The sequence below is a fragment of the Gadus chalcogrammus genome, chromosome 7 (assembly GCF_026213295.1).
Source record: "Gadus chalcogrammus isolate NIFS_2021 chromosome 7, NIFS_Gcha_1.0, whole genome shotgun sequence".
NCBI lineage: Eukaryota > Metazoa > Chordata > Actinopteri > Gadiformes > Gadidae > Gadus > Gadus chalcogrammus.
This window is the reverse complement of record NC_079418.1, coordinates 13,393,761-13,409,954: the sequence shown is the minus strand read 5'-3', so window position 1 is coordinate 13,409,954 and position 16,194 is coordinate 13,393,761. Positions and strand designations below refer to the sequence as shown.

Genomic DNA, 16,194 nt, shown 5'->3' with positions numbered 1-16,194 from the left:
TGTCCCATCAATGAAACTCACATAGGTAACATATATTAGCCCCAACTCACACACACACACACACACACACACACACACACACACACACACACACACACACACACACACACACACACACACACACACACACACACCAAAACTCACTCATGTAGGTTACTAACAGGTGATATTGACATTGGTTCTTCAGGCGTGGTTAGAAAACATCTTCTGGATTTCAGAAAGGGTCTCCCCTGGGTCTTCATGATGTGGGAGGTCAGTGCCTGTGATCCTTGGATGTGGCGGCTTCGACACAGGAACGTGGCTGGTCGTCTCCCACAGCAAGACCAGTAGATATCCTCTTTATTATGGTTTTACCCTTTCTGTTAATGTCTCAGGCCTTATGTCTTTGATCCATTTGAAAAGCCTACGAGATCTCGATCTCTGTATTCCTGAACCTGATTGCTGGTGACCACTGCTTTGGAACCTATTGCTAAGAAAAGCAAGGATTGTTATACACTTCGGCTATATTTCCACCTAATGCTTTATCGTGGGATGATAAAGTTTTTGGTTTGGGTTTGTTTTTATCCGTTAAGAACTATGTGTTTTAAGGATATTGTGTTGAGAAGAATATCAGTTATTTACCCTCTATAATAAAAAATCTACAGAGTGAAAATAGCCTGTGCTCATCTCTTCCAAGAATTACTGTGTGAGATAGTGTTGCAGAAAGTACCACACTTTTCAACTCTAACCAGGAAAGAGGGCAGGAAACACCCACATATAGTTTAAGACATACCAGTTTAACAAAGGCTCCAAGCCAGCGATCTGATCAAACAATACATTGCTTCACCACCCACCAACTTCCGTTCTTTTCGTTATCCTGGGATTAGAGCCATGTATCATTGTCGCCTTACTTATCGAAGTCCTCAAGTTTGAACCTGCTTGTATCAGACACTGCCTGCCATGCATGTGTCGGGTGCAAATCAAGACGCTTCACGGCAGGTGAAGGTCGGTGCCTGAACAAACTGTGGATGCTTGGTCTACCTCAATCTCTTCGGTTTAAGCCAGTAGCACCCAGAGATCAAGATGACGCAATTGTGTCACCTATCCCCCGCCCTAAATATTTGTAGGCCTACGGCACAGATCATCGGATGGCCATTTTTTTAAGCCGCGATAGTCTCTTCAGAAGTCTCTCAGTGTTATTCCACTCTTATTTAAACATATAAAGCAATCCATCATAATCCTTCGACGGGTAGAGTAAAAAATCTGCCACTATAGTTGCTTCACTTTTGACGGGTGCAGCACGAGACACTAAACCTGTTTTTATTAAACAAATAGGTTTTTGTTTTTTTCGTAGTTCCTACTTCCTTTACGGCAGGGGAATTTCAATCATGCCAGAGGCTGGGCAAGCATTTGTAACAAAGGGGTGCCAAAATGACGCTGATGTCGGGAATGATGCAGAATGAGTGGATGATGTGTGTGAGTGTCTGTCTGATCATGATAATAACTTCTCTATTTCTGATTGTATCACTGCGTGATTGTTCATTATTGTTTGTGTTGTGACCAAAGGAGCAGCAGTCTCCATTGCACTCCCGATCATCCCTGAAGGGAGGTATCCCCAACACTGCGTTCTTCCTCAAGATTTTCTCCAAGAGGGAAAGACTTCTTGGGGGCTAGGGTCCGGGGATGTGTCATAAATATGGACTGTTAAGGCCTTAGGAGCTGTACTGGTTATTAAGAGTTATACAAATAAAATTGAATTGAATAATAAAATAAAAAATGTAATTAAATATTGAATTGAATTGAGTGGAGTTGTGGGTGGGTCTGATCTGAACCTGAGGACCTAGAGGTGGAGCGCATCGGATGCAGCGAACAGCAGCCTATTGATGGAGTGGCAGCCGCTCGTCTCTGTTTAATAAAGGAGGGGCATATCGCTGCTCCCATTGGCCGAGCAGCAGCCAGCGTCATACGACACGGACACGCCGGAAAAAGTCGAAGCAAAGGGAGGTCACAACCCGGTCACACAACTTGTCCACCTCGTCAAGGTTCCGTCCACCAAGAAAAGTGAGAAGTGGACGATGGATTTCCTCCTCAGCGGCGGTGCAGCCTGCGGTGCGTGTGTGTTCACCAATCCGCTTGAGGTGGTGAAAACACGCATGCAACTACAAGGTGAACTCAGAAGCCGGGGGTCGTACCAAGTGCATTATCGGAACGTATTTCATGCCTTTTACACGATCGGCAAAGTGGAAGGACTCGCCGGGCTGCAGAGGGGACTCGCACCGGGACTCGTGTATCAGTTCGTGATGAATGGTATCAGACTGGGCTCCTACTCCCTCATTGAGTCCAGCGGGTATATATACACGGATGGGAGGGTCAGCACATTTAAGACCACGTTAGCAGGAGCAGCAGCCGGTGTGGCAGGAGGTGTCACGGGAAGCCCTTTATACTTGGTGAGTAGACTACATTTCATGGTACAGATATTGCCAGAGTTTGTTGCTGTTGATTTTTTATTCATGTTATTTAATGCACGGATGGCCCCGCCCTCCTAAAACGGTGTTACTTAAATAAACAAAACATCCAAATTGATAGGTGAAGACCCATCTTCAGTCCCAGGCGACCTCCTCCATCGCGGTTGGTCATCAGTACCAGCACCGGGTAAATATGTAGCCTTTTTAGGTGTGTGTGTTTGTGTTTCGTTTGTGTTTGATGTTACGCCACTGGCCCGCAGTGCATCCTCCCTCACACTTCGGCCCCTATCTGTTGCCCAGGGCATGGTACACGCCATCGCAGCCATCTGCAGGGAGCACGGCTTCATGGGGCTGTGGAGGGGGTCCTTCGCCGCGGTTCCGAGGACCAGCGTGGGCTCCGCTGCCCAGCTCTCCTCCTTCTCTGCCATCAAGGAGCTGGTGGTCGATCTCAAGGTTGGCACGCATTGATGTTCTCAAAATTTGCCTAAGTAGCAAATGGCATCAATTCAAATCATCATCCTTACTCGACTCATCCTAATCAATTAAACTTCCTCCATAGCTCAGTTTGTCTGCACTGGCGGGAAATCAATGCACTGATATTCAGCTCTTTTTCTTTGCCCGTGTAATGGGAAAATTATATTTTTCCATTCTCTTTCTCTAACTGCCCTTCGTTGGTTTGGGATTAAAGGCTCCAGGTCTTGGGAAGGTTGAAGAGCAAGGGCTCCAACTGATAAGGCTCGGCTACGTCCCCCTTTATGACATCCTGAGGAGGTCATCGATAGTTTACTACCATCTGGTTAACCAATGTGCTCAGTATCTTGAGACCTGTCTGCCACTGTATAAGAAGTTCTTGCTTTGGCCAATGAGTTGGACTCCTCCTTGCGGAGCTCCTAGAGAGACACAGGGCGAACTCCCATCTGAGGTCTCGGATTATTGTATGTTAGGCCTTGGATTATTGTGTATCTGTTGTATGTTGTTATGTTTATTACTTAAGTAAACCTAAAGGTTTGGATGACCCTTTATTAAACATTTTAGAGAGAAACAATTGATGTGGTCCAAAATGCCACCACACCCGTTATTTCTAGTGAACAATATGACCTCATACAAAAATAGACGCCAGTTAAAATAATGCTCCTATTTCAGCTCAATGACCTGGATGACATGAAATAATTTTCTGAGCGCGTATTATTTCCCTTATAATACCAGCATGAGACAATGGTCAGACTAACAAAACTATCTGCCATATAATAAGTGACGTTTTGCTTGACTTGAGTTAAAAGAAGAACAACTTGTTCACTTAATAAGCAACGTGCAACCCTTCCCTCCACAGTCACTAGAGGCTGACTGTGGACAAGAACGGACAATGTCTGAAGGTTACATACATGTTGATCAGTGTTTGTAATAACACTGTTTAAAAGAACGGCGTTGGGTAACGCCGTTATTTTTTCAGTAACGGGGTAATCTAACTAATTACTTACTGTATGTTAAATGCGTTGCGTTACTAATAATTGATTGAATTGAACTGCGTAATCCGAACGCACCCCTGGCTCCAAACACAAACTCCTCGGGAGGAGACCGGGTGGGTTAACAACGAGACAAGCGATTATGATTGGCCAAGGCAGTCATGTTTCATGGTAGCCAATCGGATCCACTGTTTTTACACACTAGCCAGGACACGCGCGCCACACAGGCACACATCAAACTGATTCGATTAAGCAGCAGAAATGGTGAGTCCGGAGCAATCCGATGAAAAGTTGGCATTTTCTGTAGTATTCGGCAGATGTTCCACAGCCATTGATTGCAATCAAGCAAATACAAATTATGTTGGAAGTATATCAGGGCCTTGAATGGGCAGTTAAATCCAAAATCCAACAACTTTGGCATTTATCTTTTTTTATTTTTTTACAGTAACGCAAATAGTTACTCTCCCTGGTAACTAGTTACTTTTATAATAGAGTAATTCAGTTACTTTTTGGAACAAGTAGTGAGTAACTATAACTAATAACTTTTTTAAAGTAACGTTCCCAACACTGATGTCGATGCATATATTTCTTTCAAAAGGTATTCTCCAAAGACAGTTTGATGGTGTCGCTGAGTGCCGGTATGGTGGCCAGCGTGGTGGTGGTGTTAGCCATGACGCCCTTCGACGTGGTGAGCACACGCCTTTACAACCAGCCGGTGGACCACTTAGGCAAGGTGAGCAAGCTGACATTTTGTTAGTTCGTAGGGCGTTTTTTTTTCCGTGTGTTTTCATGTTTTAGCTGTAAAGTGCTATACAAATCGAATGTATTACCATTGATGTCATGTAAGGATGTTAAATGTCAAATCCCAGAACAATTCAAAAGGTATGCCATCCCCCCAGGCTGACTCAAATAAATGTGTGTTCAGGGCCAGCTCTACCGAGGATACGTGGACTGCTTCTCAAAGACAATGAGGAAGGAGGGCTTGACCGGACTCTACAAAGGCCTGGGGGCGTCCTATTTCAGGCTTGGACCACATACTGTCCTCAGTCTGTTCTTCTGGGAGGAACTCCGCAAACTCTACCAGAATCACTCATCGCCAGGGAGGGGGCAAGCCAGGGAGATTGATACTAGTAGATAGATAAAGTGACTGGAAAGCCTGCGTTGTTCATGGGAGGATCAATCATGATGAATGTCTCAAGGAAAGATGTTATGGAAGCCTTGAGCCAAGCCCAATGTTGTTTTAGGTTGGCATGAAACGAATGCTTGGACAAGAAATGCCTTATCTAACCCTACCCTAAAAACAATGATTGGCATAAGGCTTTGCTGGGTGAGGTCAGTTACCAACAGTTCCTGGTTGCTGAAAACTGCCACCTTCCAACTTCCTCTCTCTTTTGTCTCTTTTTCCATGCCCTTTTCTCATCTCGAAGGAACTGAGAATATTCCGTACCTTAACGCGCAAGGAGGTTTTATTTCCAAGTATGTAGTCCACTAATACTCTAGTAACAACTCAGTCAATTTTTTGTTTCATACTCGTAGAGACAATAGGCAATTAAGCTTTGCTGGAGAACAAGTGCCTGGTAATAGCAGAATTGTGAACAATCTGCAGTTTTCTGATCTCCTGTCCTCACTTTACCGCACTTTCGTAATATAACGTTTTTCGGTATCCCCTTTCTGCTATCATAGCAGAACAGTACTAGGTTTAAAAACTATGGGCTCACTTTCAAAATGCCCCTTGAAGCTACTTTGGATAAAGAGTGCTAAATTATTTAAAAATATATTTTTATCTTTCTTACTTCATATTTGTATTTGAACTTTTTAATGTCTTCAACTTCAAGATTTTATTTTGTTTTATGGAGATTCTGTTACATTCAAGGTTAACGGCGGCTCCAGACGGCGCCGGCGAATCCGGTGCCTGAAACCGCACATTTCTGAAGCCACCCTCGGAGGTGGTTTCAAATCTATCCGGACCTATGCGGTTTCGTGTTAGGATTCGTGTGTAAGTCGGCGCTGAACATTCAGCAAAAAAGAAAAAGTTACACACCTTATGTAGCCGTTAGCACACCAGGATCTCGTGATTACGAGAAAGGTCTCGTAATTACGAGATAGGCCTATTGATGTCTAAATTAAAGGAGCATTTCACCGGCGGAGGCATGGAATATGTATCGAAATTGGGTCCTATATGTAGTCGAATAATAAATTAAAATTCTAATTTGGTGCCGTCTTGACCGAGAAAAGGCAGAATGTGACTTTTTGGCGCTTGTGGATTGAAGACAACTCCCACCATGCACCACGATGCACAGCTTCGCTGGCCACTCCCGCTGATCGAGACCTCCGCCCATCGGATCCCCCCTCGCTGTTCCTTAGCTTTAGACGCTGTGGATGTTCAGTTTCTACTGGATGAAGTCCCACCCACTGGCACTGCTCTAATAGGTCTGTAGAGTCAGTGGGTCCCACCGTATTCATACGAGAATCCTCCCCTCTTACACTTCCTATTTACTTCTACGCAAAAATCATCATATTGTGTCATCTTAAACAGGAAGTGTTGGAGATCGATACGAATCTCCAGTCTCTCCAGAAAATAAGGGAATGATGCACGACCATTCAAAAATATGAGTGGGTTTCTAACGATACAGAGCTTAATGGAAATGGGTGAAGTTTCCCTTTAATTAAGAGATCCTGGTGTGCTAACAGCTACATAAGGTGTGAAACATTTTTTTATTTAGTGAAAGCTCAGCGCCACCGTAGATCTGAGCTCAAAAGAGAGAACTAGTTCTTTTAATTTCTTCCTTGGTCAGATATGTTGAAACATCTGTTACTCCCTTCTTGGGGTCAAAGGTCACCATGGGAGAGGCAACAATTGATGCAGCTACTCATCCACCAAACCGACTACCATGCAGTCAGTAAAGAATGTCAGGTTTATTTTTGTGCAAGCACTTAAGATCAATTGGTGTAATATTTTATTTTCTATGACAAATTAAGGTATTGTTGAATTAGATTTTTCTAATAAGCAATACTTAAGAAAAAAAACTGTACATTACATGTAAAATAATATCAATATTTAAATATTTTATAATTTTCCACATGCCAATGAATACTCCATCTGTAACACTCATTTCTCAGATTTTTTTTAAATGTGAAGATCATTATAACATACTTTTGGTATTTTGTACACATGCCTTGTGTGGGGGATTCAACAATGTTTTGATTAGTAGTGCCATTTGGGCCCTCTGGATGACCCTATGTGGTAGCAGAAGTATCAGAGTAAGACACCTAGCCCTCTACCTGTTTATGAATTGCATGTATCTGAAGGGAATTCTACTTTACACAACTTTGTATTTGTTAACTGTTTTAGCAGGCATTGAGGTATTTCATGTATGTGACACATTTACATTTAGAATACACACATAATTAATAAACAAACAAATTACTAAATATCTTGGCTGGGTAACGGGGACAATTCTTAAGATGTTAAGCATTTGTTTCATGTGTAGCATTTGTTTTTGTGTGTTCCTCTCATAACACCAGTAGATCCCCAGGAGGCTTTTGTAGACAGTTAATGCTATTTCTTTGGCCAATTTCTGGGCATGTCTCCATCTCCATGTCTAACTCTTCTGGAAAATCATGTCAGAATGATAAATAGTATTCATAAAATAGGCTTAAATATGTCATTTAGAATCATTGTTTAATGGCAAAGTGGCATAGAGCTTTTGGTGGGCGGCTTTTTCCTGAGCAAATCACAGATATGATTAGTCTCAAATCAATAGGTTAGGAAGTCACAGATATGATTAGTTTCAAATCAATAGGTTAGGAAATCACATGATTCGTTTCAAATCAATTGGTTGCAGAATGATAACTTCTCTATGTTTATGTATTTTAATTGTTATTGTTTTTTTTATTAATTTGCAGACCATTCAACAACAGAGTCTGTGGTATACACGCTATATGTCGCCCGCATGCCCTTAGTATGTAGGCCTTTACGCGATCTGAATGAGCTATAAGTTGGGCCTATCCCATAAGCTATCAAGCAAACCTTCAGAATGATTCAACTGCGGCTATGTGTTCAGAAGAGAACACTATTATTTTTTTCCTCCTCAGTCAGATATGTCAGAGACATCTGTGTTATACCGTTTCTTGTCAAAGATCACCATGGGAGTGTTGAAAAGAGGAAACAAGTTATTCAGCTAATTTCCTACAGAACCAACTACTATGCAGTCAGAACACAAGATGAACAGAGTTTTTTTTGTGCGTAAGCAATTAAGACCAATGATTTAAATGTTTTTTTATATTTTTATACTTATAGCAATGAAGGTATTGTTTAATTTGATTTTTCCGATATACAATACTGAAAACACAACCTGTACATAACATGTCAAATAGTATTTAAATAATACCAGACCATACATTGAATTTCCCACATGCCAATGAATACTCCATATGTAACAATAGCTTCTCCTCTGTGAAGATAATTTTAACCTAAGCAATACATCTATAATATAATATATGTAAAACATCCACATTCAAATATAATTGATTCAAAGGTAGTGGTATTACTGGTTGAAAGTGGAAAGAGATAAATTACTATATCAAATATCTAGTTCAAACATGTTGGAGTGACATAGCTGCAAGTACATCCTCTGTGTAATCAAAGGCCTGCTAAAACTTAAACCAAATGGACATATTACATCTCATTCCTAAACTAACCTCATTACTACTAACACGGTACACTTATTCGTACAAACAGCACTGCTGACCGTCAGAAACCCCTAGAGCACAACATCAGAGGCTAAACCCAACATCTGAATACTCCCAACAACACTGTCTTGGTCTTCCACCGAGGCTGGGTGTTCTCCTTTCAACACAAATGCAACGATATAGGACCACAAACGATGCACCTCGTTGCCAATAGCTTACAACCTCAATCGGGGTCTTTTGCGCACACAAAACCAGTATGAAGTCAATGAGACATTAGGGGTGGATGGGCGTGCATGCTGAACGGTAGCAGTGTCCATTTGACCGATGGCTACTCACTCTTGGCTTTGCTCCTGGTGCTGATTCTCTGACCGCATCGAAGGACCTGGGCCAGTAGCACAGTGCTGAGACACGCAGAGAGTATGTGGGCCAGAAGAGCCAGAATGGTGCCCTTCTCCTGAATCAAGGCGGCGGGGGGGGAAAGATTAGAGACAGTCAGTGAAGAGGAGTTTGTGGTACTCTTGTTGGGCAGGATGTTTGTATTTGTGACACCTAGAGGTAAGCGATGATGCAGAGAGATCCACACCTGCACAGAGACGAAGATAAGAGCCAGGGAGCCCGCCCATACCAGCAATACGGACACACGGGACAGCTCTCCTGTCTGACCGCTGGAGAAGTTGGTGCCAGCCTGGACAGCCTGTTGAGATGTAAAATGAAAAAAGGTTTTGCCAATTCCATTTTGCTTGTTATGCTCCTCTGCCCTCCTCACCAACCCTGGAAGGAGGGTTCCTGCTTTCTCCTCAGTTCAACCATAGTGAGCACTCTGCACGGTGTACATATTAGAACCTTGACACAATTGTTTTTTTAATTGCTGGCAGAGTTTGTGTTCGCCAAATACACCCTTACAGATCCTCGCTTCCAGCAACATGATTGGTTGAAAAAAAAAATCATCTGAAGTCTGTCTTGTTGTGAGACTACCTTGCTAGCAATCAAAGCTAGGATACTAGAGCTCTGTAGTGTCGTGGCAAGCAATGTTGTTCCGTAAAATCCCAGGAGGACGACCACAGCACCGTAGAGCAGCACGAGAAGAATTCCTGGAACAGGAGGAATGCATCATCAGACACTAACATCAGACACTAACATCAGACAGTCATCAGTGTCTGATGACTGCATCATCAGACACTGCATCACCACACAGAGCCACTCAAGGTGCAGCATTTTCCTTCCCCCGTCCAATTGCCCATCAACATAAGACCACAAAAAGAATCAAGATTGGTAAAAAATGGGTTGAAGTCCTTTAACACATTTAACATTTTATGGCTCTCTGTAACACTCTGAGGTGTCCCCATAATGGCACCAAAGGACAGGGTTTTCAGAATGATTTAACAACTTAAGAGTGTACAATTAAATCATTTTAAAGACACGTTCATTCAACGTGACTCATAAGTGAGGGCTGAAGGCGACCAAAGAGGATGAACTTTTGGAGTACAGAAATGTAAAACTTTCTGTACTTTCCACCCAAAGAAAACATTGGACACAGTGCAGAGCCCCCAACCGCATCACAACCAAAGGCTCATCTTCTTAACGTGTCACAACAGCTGCAGCAGCTCTGAGTTTGAATAAACAGAGTCGAAATCCTGTTGACTTATTTACCTTGTATGGTTCTTCCTCTGTAATGCAGGAGTAGAAAGCAGACTGAAGCAGCTTGAACCGCTATGAACAGCTTATCACTCCAGGCACTGGTCCAAACAATATTACAAACTATTTCAACAACAGTATACAGAAGATTATAATGCATTAGTGGATATATGCTTTGTATTTATCGTTATTGTGCCGCATGTGAAATGTTCCCATGGAGAGAGGGTTAAGCTAAACGCTAAATTCTCTGTTGCATCAAAAAAGCTCCTCTAGAAACAGTTTTGAGTCTCGGGTTCACTCGGAAAACTGCAATCACATCAAAAGACTAAAGTCGAGTTTCACTACCGTTAAAAAATAATGGCTGCATGTATCACAAGTGCATCTGCCTCCTTCAAGGCATGTTTTCATGTGTCAGCTTTATCAATGTGTGCACCTGAACGGAACAACAAGCAACAGCCTTCAATGCCAATGCAATGCTTGAATTTCAGGCCTCAACAATAGTGCATACAAGTCCCAAAGCATGCAGATCCCAGTCAATGGAAGAACGCTTAAATCTTAAACGAAACATTTGAAACATTCATTATTCACATTGAAAATAAGTGCCCAGTGTATGGGATCCCCACCGCCCCACCCGGTGGGGTGACGTAGCATAGCTCTGGTGTGCAGCCCACCTGAGGGGGAAGTCCCTGGCTAGGCAGTAGACCAGAGGGCCTGAGATTGAGTACAGGTGTAGCAAGGCCGAACCAAGGCTCACACCTTCTGCGCTACCCCTCCTCGTTAGTCTCAGCAGCTGAGGTAGTTGTGCTGCAAGGGGACAGCATGTCATCATCAATATCATCATCATCGATCAAACTGAGCAATCCCAACAATAAACAGTGCTTTCCAACTTTACATTTAGGGGATTTTGCTGAAGCTTTTATCCAAAGTGACTTACAACATTTCATGCGCACATTCACACACCGATGGAGAAGTCAACCATGCAGGGCGACAGCCAGCTCATCAGGAGCAATCCGAGTGAGATGTCTTGCTCAGGCATACCTCGAAACCCAGCTAGGACGAGCTGGGGATCGAGCTAGCAACCTTCAGGTAACCAGTTAACCCGCTCTACCTCCTGAGCTACTGTTGCCCTAACTGCTGGAGAACCAACTCTGTTGTTGCTCTCCTCAATCCAACATCCACAAGTCAGCCCTTTTTCAGTACCTTCCTTACCCTCTGCCTTGTTTGTTGTATGGGGTATCCCGATTCAACAATGTGGGATAGTGGTACCATTTTGGCCCTCTAGATGGCCCTATGTGGTCGCAGAAGTCAAAGAGTAGGACACCTGGCCCTCTACTTGCTCATGAATTGCATGCCTCTGCAATGAATTCTACTGTAAACGGCTTTGTATTTGCTTACAGTTTGAGCAGGCATTGAGGTATTTATTGTATGTGACATTTGGCACACATCTACATTTAGGATACACATCCAATAATAAACAAACCGTATTGAATAAATACCCCGGCTGGGAAGTGGGGATCATTTGTAGGCCTACGGGCTTTAGCTGATCTATAGGTTGGGCCTATCCCATAATCTATCAACCAAAGATCACTCCTTATGCAATTGTGATGGATGCATTGAAAGGGACACGGGGAGTCTTACCTAGCACTGTGCCCAGGACGATCCACAGTCCTACGGTTTTGCTCAGAACAATCTTGAGACATGGCACTGAAACAAACACAAACAGAGAGAGACATCATAAAAGACATGTCTCCTAAATTGTATGTAATCAGGCAAGACCAAGCAAACACGAAATCGTGTTGGGGGTGGTGGGGATTACTATGAAGTGTTGGCAATATATCGCATGCTAATAAACTCTGAGCACGCCTCACCGTGCAGGAAGTTTAAGTTGGTGAAAAAGTACTCGAAACATTTTTCTGGCATCAAATAAAGAAGTATAAACTCTTTCACGGGAGAAGTGGGGTCCAGCCCCTCCGACGTGGTCATGGTAGCTCAACTTCACCAATCGAATTCTGGATTATCGTAAAATGGTGTTTTACGTTACAAAGTAACATTCTTCTGGAACACCCCCTCAACTCTCCTCCCACAACAACCACATGAACGCGCTGAAACTCACATGCATTCTAATAAACACGCACGCGCGTGTACACACGCACACACCAATATATTTAAAATCTATTTCAGGGTTTGTTCCAAACTTCCAGATTTAGTTCAAGCTTTGCTTCTTTTTGTAGATTCCAACAAGCAAATTGCACAAATTCGATGAAAAATAAACCATGCAACACGGCCTTTAAAGCGGAACGAGCTGCGTCAATTAAATTCGTGCTCATTCTTTTATTACAACTTAACTCTGTTTTGGTCTACAGATGACTGTCAGAAGTCAACATCTTAAAAACGTTTACACTCGCAACATATCTACAAATCTGTAAAATCGTTTAATAAGACCGACTGCAGGCTACACAACGTTTACAAAAAACATTAGCCTATCTTGAAAAAATGAAGCCATTTCCGGTGTGCTGGTGGATGTTTATGTGGGTGGATGTCTGCAGCGGAAGTTCGTGTGGGGGTCTGGGTGGATGTGTGCAGCCAGACCCCTCTCAAACACACAAGACGGTTTCACCTATCCGTGTGAACAGGGCCTGAGATTGTTTATATGTGGAATCACAATTATGAAAATTGCCGTGCATTTTGGATGGATCTATGCATTGTTTGGGATGGACAATGGATAGAGACTGAGAATGAGTTGGAGTGGAAAATCTCAGCTGCGTAACATGCTCAACAATGTTTTGTTTGATTGAGAAATCTCTACAGGCTGTAAAACAGAACTAGATGAGTCAATCTATAAAAAAAAACAAGCTGTAAATGCAATGGTTTATTTCTTTAAAATTACAATATTCAAGTCCTTGTTGGCAATATCATATTAAAACATCCCTCTATGATGCATTTCCCTAAATATTAAATTATAAACTTCTATAGTTTAGGGCTAGGCCAAGCCATTCTTCTAGCCTTAATCAGCTACATTCCAACGTCCACAGCACTGGTCAGGTACACTGCTTAAACAAACTTTATCTAGGGTGTGCAAATAGCAAATAGAAGAACATGACCGCTCACACCCATTGGAGAGTACATCGGTTGTCTTTGGTAGTGGATCCACCCAAATCTATAATCTGTTAACCGTTATACGTCACTATTAGTCATCGGTATCGAGGCACTGGCCCAAAATAACACACTTACATAATTCTTAACCGCAGAGATGAGGAAACACCACAATCTTGGTTCTGCAAAGTTAATAATTTCTGTTGTACAATCATCATTTCCTATTTGTCGGCTCCAGCAGAGGCCTAACCCACTCTACAAATGCTGTCCCATTTTTCATCGACCTCCCACGCCACCTATACTCCCAGCCCTCTGGCTGCTGCCTTCAGTACCAGAGAGAGACACAGACACCAGACTGCCTCCCAGACTTCAAGTTCAAGCAAGCTCCTGTTTTTCCTCCCACCCTGAAAGCAAGAATTTGAACAAATTGGAACAGATCTCCTTTTTCTACAGAACTGCAGTGTAGTAAGAAAGAGAAGCAGCCATGTGTACAGGACAGTGCTCCCGCTTCATCGGGCTGGCTCTGTACCCGCTGGCCTTCATCTCCATCCTCTGCAACATCATCCTGTTCTTCCCGGGCTGGGACGTCAAGTACGCCCAGGACGGGCACATCACCGAGGAGGTCAAGTACATGGGCGGTCTGGTCGGTGGAGGACTCATGGTGAGTGGGGAGGGGGGAGGGTTGTCGAACAAAAGGCAGCAAAGCACAAACAGTAGAAATTAGCTGTTTTGAGTGTTTTTTAAGGTTTCAACCTAAGTTTGGTTAAATTGAGGACAGGAAGTTGAACTCTTATTTACTAAAGAAAAGTCGAAGAGTATTATTATTTTTGGTATTTTGTGATTAAGTTAGTTGAAAAAGATGCAGTTTTGTTTTGTGTTTCCACTAACACTACCTGGCCTATTAAAAAGAGGTATTCAAACTGCTAAAATTCCCACCATTATTCTGTGTTTTAGTCATTCAAATGAACTTTAGCTTGCCTTACAGCTTTGTAACTGTCCTGCTGACAGGTACTGGTGCCTGCGCTCTACATCCACATGACTGGGAATCAAGGCTGTTGTGCAAACCGCTGTGGGGTTAGTCCTTAACACGATGCTGGGTTAAAAACGCAAGCAAGACACAGAAGTGAATAGGCCTATTCTATATGGTCATATACCAATAGCATTAATGGATTAAATGTGATATTACCATACAAATCATCAAATGTTTAAAAGTCAAATATTCTTTGTAAGGTAGCAAATGTCATAAAAAATGAGAGTAGGGGGAATGGGAATCTCTATAGTTCATGAATTTGTGTCTAAATCATATCATCGTTTTCTGCCTTTCTTTAATTTTGTGCAGATGTTCTTATCGATTGCTTTCGCTGCCGTCGGTGTGGCTGGCGCCCTCTACAGTTTCATTGTGGCAGTGCTTGGTCTGCAGAATGGGCCTCTCTGTAAAGTAATCTTGATTTGGACGACGCCTTTCAAAGACATGTGAGAGAGACACACACACACACACACACACACACACACACACACACACACACACACACACACACACACACACACACACACACACACACACACACACACACACTAACTTTTGCAAATAAATGGGTGCAGGAAGGAGAGTTACCTGAGTGACCATAGCAAATGGGCCATATGCACGTCGCCTGAAAATGTGGTGGAGTTCAACGTGGGACTCTTCGCTACCTTGTTGGTGACAAGTGGCCTTCAACTTGTGCTGTGTGCTGTTCAAATGGTCAACGGCCTTTTTGGATGTTTGTGTGGAACCTGCGTTAACAAAGGGGTAAGAGGAAAAATGAGAGGAAGAGGAAGCCATAAGCTGAACTGTACCAGTTATTTGCCCGTTATCGAGCTCACAGGCGTTGATGTCATCGTGTTGTTTATGCTTCTGTCCTCAGCCCCTGTAAGTTCCCGCTTCGGATGTTCATCGTGTCATCATCTACACTCCCGGGGTCCTAGCTCGACGATGACGTCACGAACCCCTCTTGTGGCTTTGTGTTTGTTTACCAAGCGAGTGTCTCTTCATTTTCTGACTGAGTAGTGATGGCAGTGGTGATGTTTAGTTCCACCAATACCTACTGGGACGTTATCACTATAATGTGCCATTGTTACGATTGTGTGTGATTTGTAAATATAAAAAAGCTTATGCAATCTGTACCTGCCACTCACAATTTGTATTGAACAAAAATTGAATAAAATTGTAAAAATAAAACACAAAAGTATGAACTTCTTTCTGGGAGACCCCCTCCAAAGTGGGCATAATCCCCAAATCGATCGATTGGGCAGCCATAGATACCTGAAGTGGGGGGCCCTCTTGATGCATTGGAGTTCAGTGGAAAATGTCAGCTGCATAACATGCAGCGGCCACAATGTTTTGCTTTCTTAGGAAACGTAAACTAATGTAAAACTGAATGAGTCAATAGTAAAAAAAAAAAAATGCTGTAAATGCAAGGATTTATTTCTTCCAAAGTCCACAGCACTGGTTAGGTTTAGTTCAAACAAACTGTATCCAGGGTGTGCAAACAGCAGAACATGAACGGTCACGCCCATTGGGCAGTTCCAGAGGCCGCACCAAAGTGGTCTTTGATAGTTGATCGACCCAAATCTCTAATCTGTTCAACGGTAAGAACGCTGTTAGTCATCTGTAGTGAGGCACTCAAACAAAATAACGTACAAAAATAGACACCCCCCCCCCCACCCCCAGGCAGTCCTGAAGCCTCCTGGCGTACTCGGGACCCGGGGAAACAGTCAGGGAATCATGCGGCCGACCAAACGTCAACTCTGCTTGGGTTTGGAGCTCTCTCCCCAGCATGAGAAGGGCAGGCGTGTGTGCTGTGGACTCCTGGACCGCAGAGCAACAT

General features: G+C 43.1%; 3 protein-coding genes across 4 annotated transcripts; 2 read left to right on the top strand and 1 right to left on the bottom strand.

Annotated features, from left to right (window-relative positions):
- The first annotated feature begins 1,975 nt into the window (after positions 1 to 1,975).
- Positions 1,976 to 8,861, top strand: slc25a35 (solute carrier family 25 member 35). Its single transcript, XM_056595183.1, has 5 exons — positions 1,976 to 2,426; positions 2,566 to 2,631; positions 2,745 to 2,897; positions 4,506 to 4,640; positions 4,833 to 8,861. The coding sequence occupies exons 1-5, from the start codon at positions 2,055 to 2,057 to the stop codon at positions 5,043 to 5,045; spliced, it is 939 nt and encodes a 312-aa protein (XP_056451158.1). The 5' UTR covers positions 1,976 to 2,054; the 3' UTR covers positions 5,046 to 8,861.
- Positions 8,172 to 12,703, bottom strand: LOC130386332 (mannose-P-dolichol utilization defect 1 protein-like). 2 transcript variants are annotated; one of them, XM_056595184.1, is made up of 7 exons: positions 12,103 to 12,700; positions 11,873 to 11,938; positions 10,906 to 11,038; positions 10,250 to 10,335; positions 9,575 to 9,690; positions 9,183 to 9,293; positions 8,172 to 9,053 (listed from the first exon to the last, which is right to left on the bottom strand). In XM_056595184.1, the coding sequence occupies exons 1-7, from the start codon at positions 12,215 to 12,217 to the stop codon at positions 8,928 to 8,930; spliced, it is 753 nt and encodes a 250-aa protein (XP_056451159.1). In that variant the 5' UTR covers positions 12,218 to 12,700; the 3' UTR covers positions 8,172 to 8,927. The 2 variants fall into 2 exon arrangements, with proteins under 2 accessions (XP_056451159.1, XP_056451160.1); XM_056595185.1 differs by lacking the exon at positions 9,575 to 9,690 and having other exon boundaries at positions 12,103 to 12,703.
- A 902-nt stretch (positions 12,704 to 13,605) lies between these two features.
- tm4sf21a (transmembrane 4 L six family member 21a) lies at positions 13,606 to 15,556 on the top strand. The gene is made up of 5 exons (XM_056594480.1): positions 13,606 to 13,988; positions 14,336 to 14,401; positions 14,667 to 14,800; positions 14,930 to 15,116; positions 15,232 to 15,556. The coding sequence occupies exons 1-5, from the start codon at positions 13,812 to 13,814 to the stop codon at positions 15,238 to 15,240; spliced, it is 573 nt and encodes a 190-aa protein (XP_056450455.1). The 5' UTR covers positions 13,606 to 13,811; the 3' UTR covers positions 15,241 to 15,556.
- Positions 15,557 to 16,194: the final 638 nt, after the last annotated feature.

Excerpts from the sequence above, each read along its gene's own strand:
- slc25a35 (XM_056595183.1), top strand. The coding sequence starts at position 2,055 with ATGGATTTCCTCCTCAGCGGCGGTGCAGCCTGCGGTGCGTGTGTGTTC. Across the intron at positions 2,427-2,565 it reads CGGGAAGCCCTTTATACTTG|GTGAAGACCCATCTTCAGTC; the intron begins GTGAGTAGACTA and ends CCAAATTGATAG. Across the intron at positions 2,632-2,744 it reads GTCATCAGTACCAGCACCGG|GGCATGGTACACGCCATCGC; the intron begins GTAAATATGTAG and ends TCTGTTGCCCAG.
- LOC130386332 (XM_056595184.1), bottom strand. The coding sequence starts at position 12,217 with ATGACCACGTCGGAGGGGCTGGACCCCACTTCTCCCGTGAAAGAGTTT. Across the intron at positions 11,939-12,102 it reads CAACTTAAACTTCCTGCACG|TGCCATGTCTCAAGATTGTT; the intron begins GTGAGGCGTGCT and ends TGTTTGTTTCAG. Across the intron at positions 11,039-11,872 it reads CGTCCTGGGCACAGTGCTAG|CACAACTACCTCAGCTGCTG; the intron begins GTAAGACTCCCC and ends GTCCCCTTGCAG.
- tm4sf21a (XM_056594480.1), top strand. The coding sequence starts at position 13,812 with ATGTGTACAGGACAGTGCTCCCGCTTCATCGGGCTGGCTCTGTACCCG. Across the intron at positions 14,402-14,666 it reads GTTGTGCAAACCGCTGTGGG|ATGTTCTTATCGATTGCTTT; the intron begins GTTAGTCCTTAA and ends AATTTTGTGCAG. Across the intron at positions 14,801-14,929 it reads ACGACGCCTTTCAAAGACAT|GAAGGAGAGTTACCTGAGTG; the intron begins GTGAGAGAGACA and ends AAATGGGTGCAG.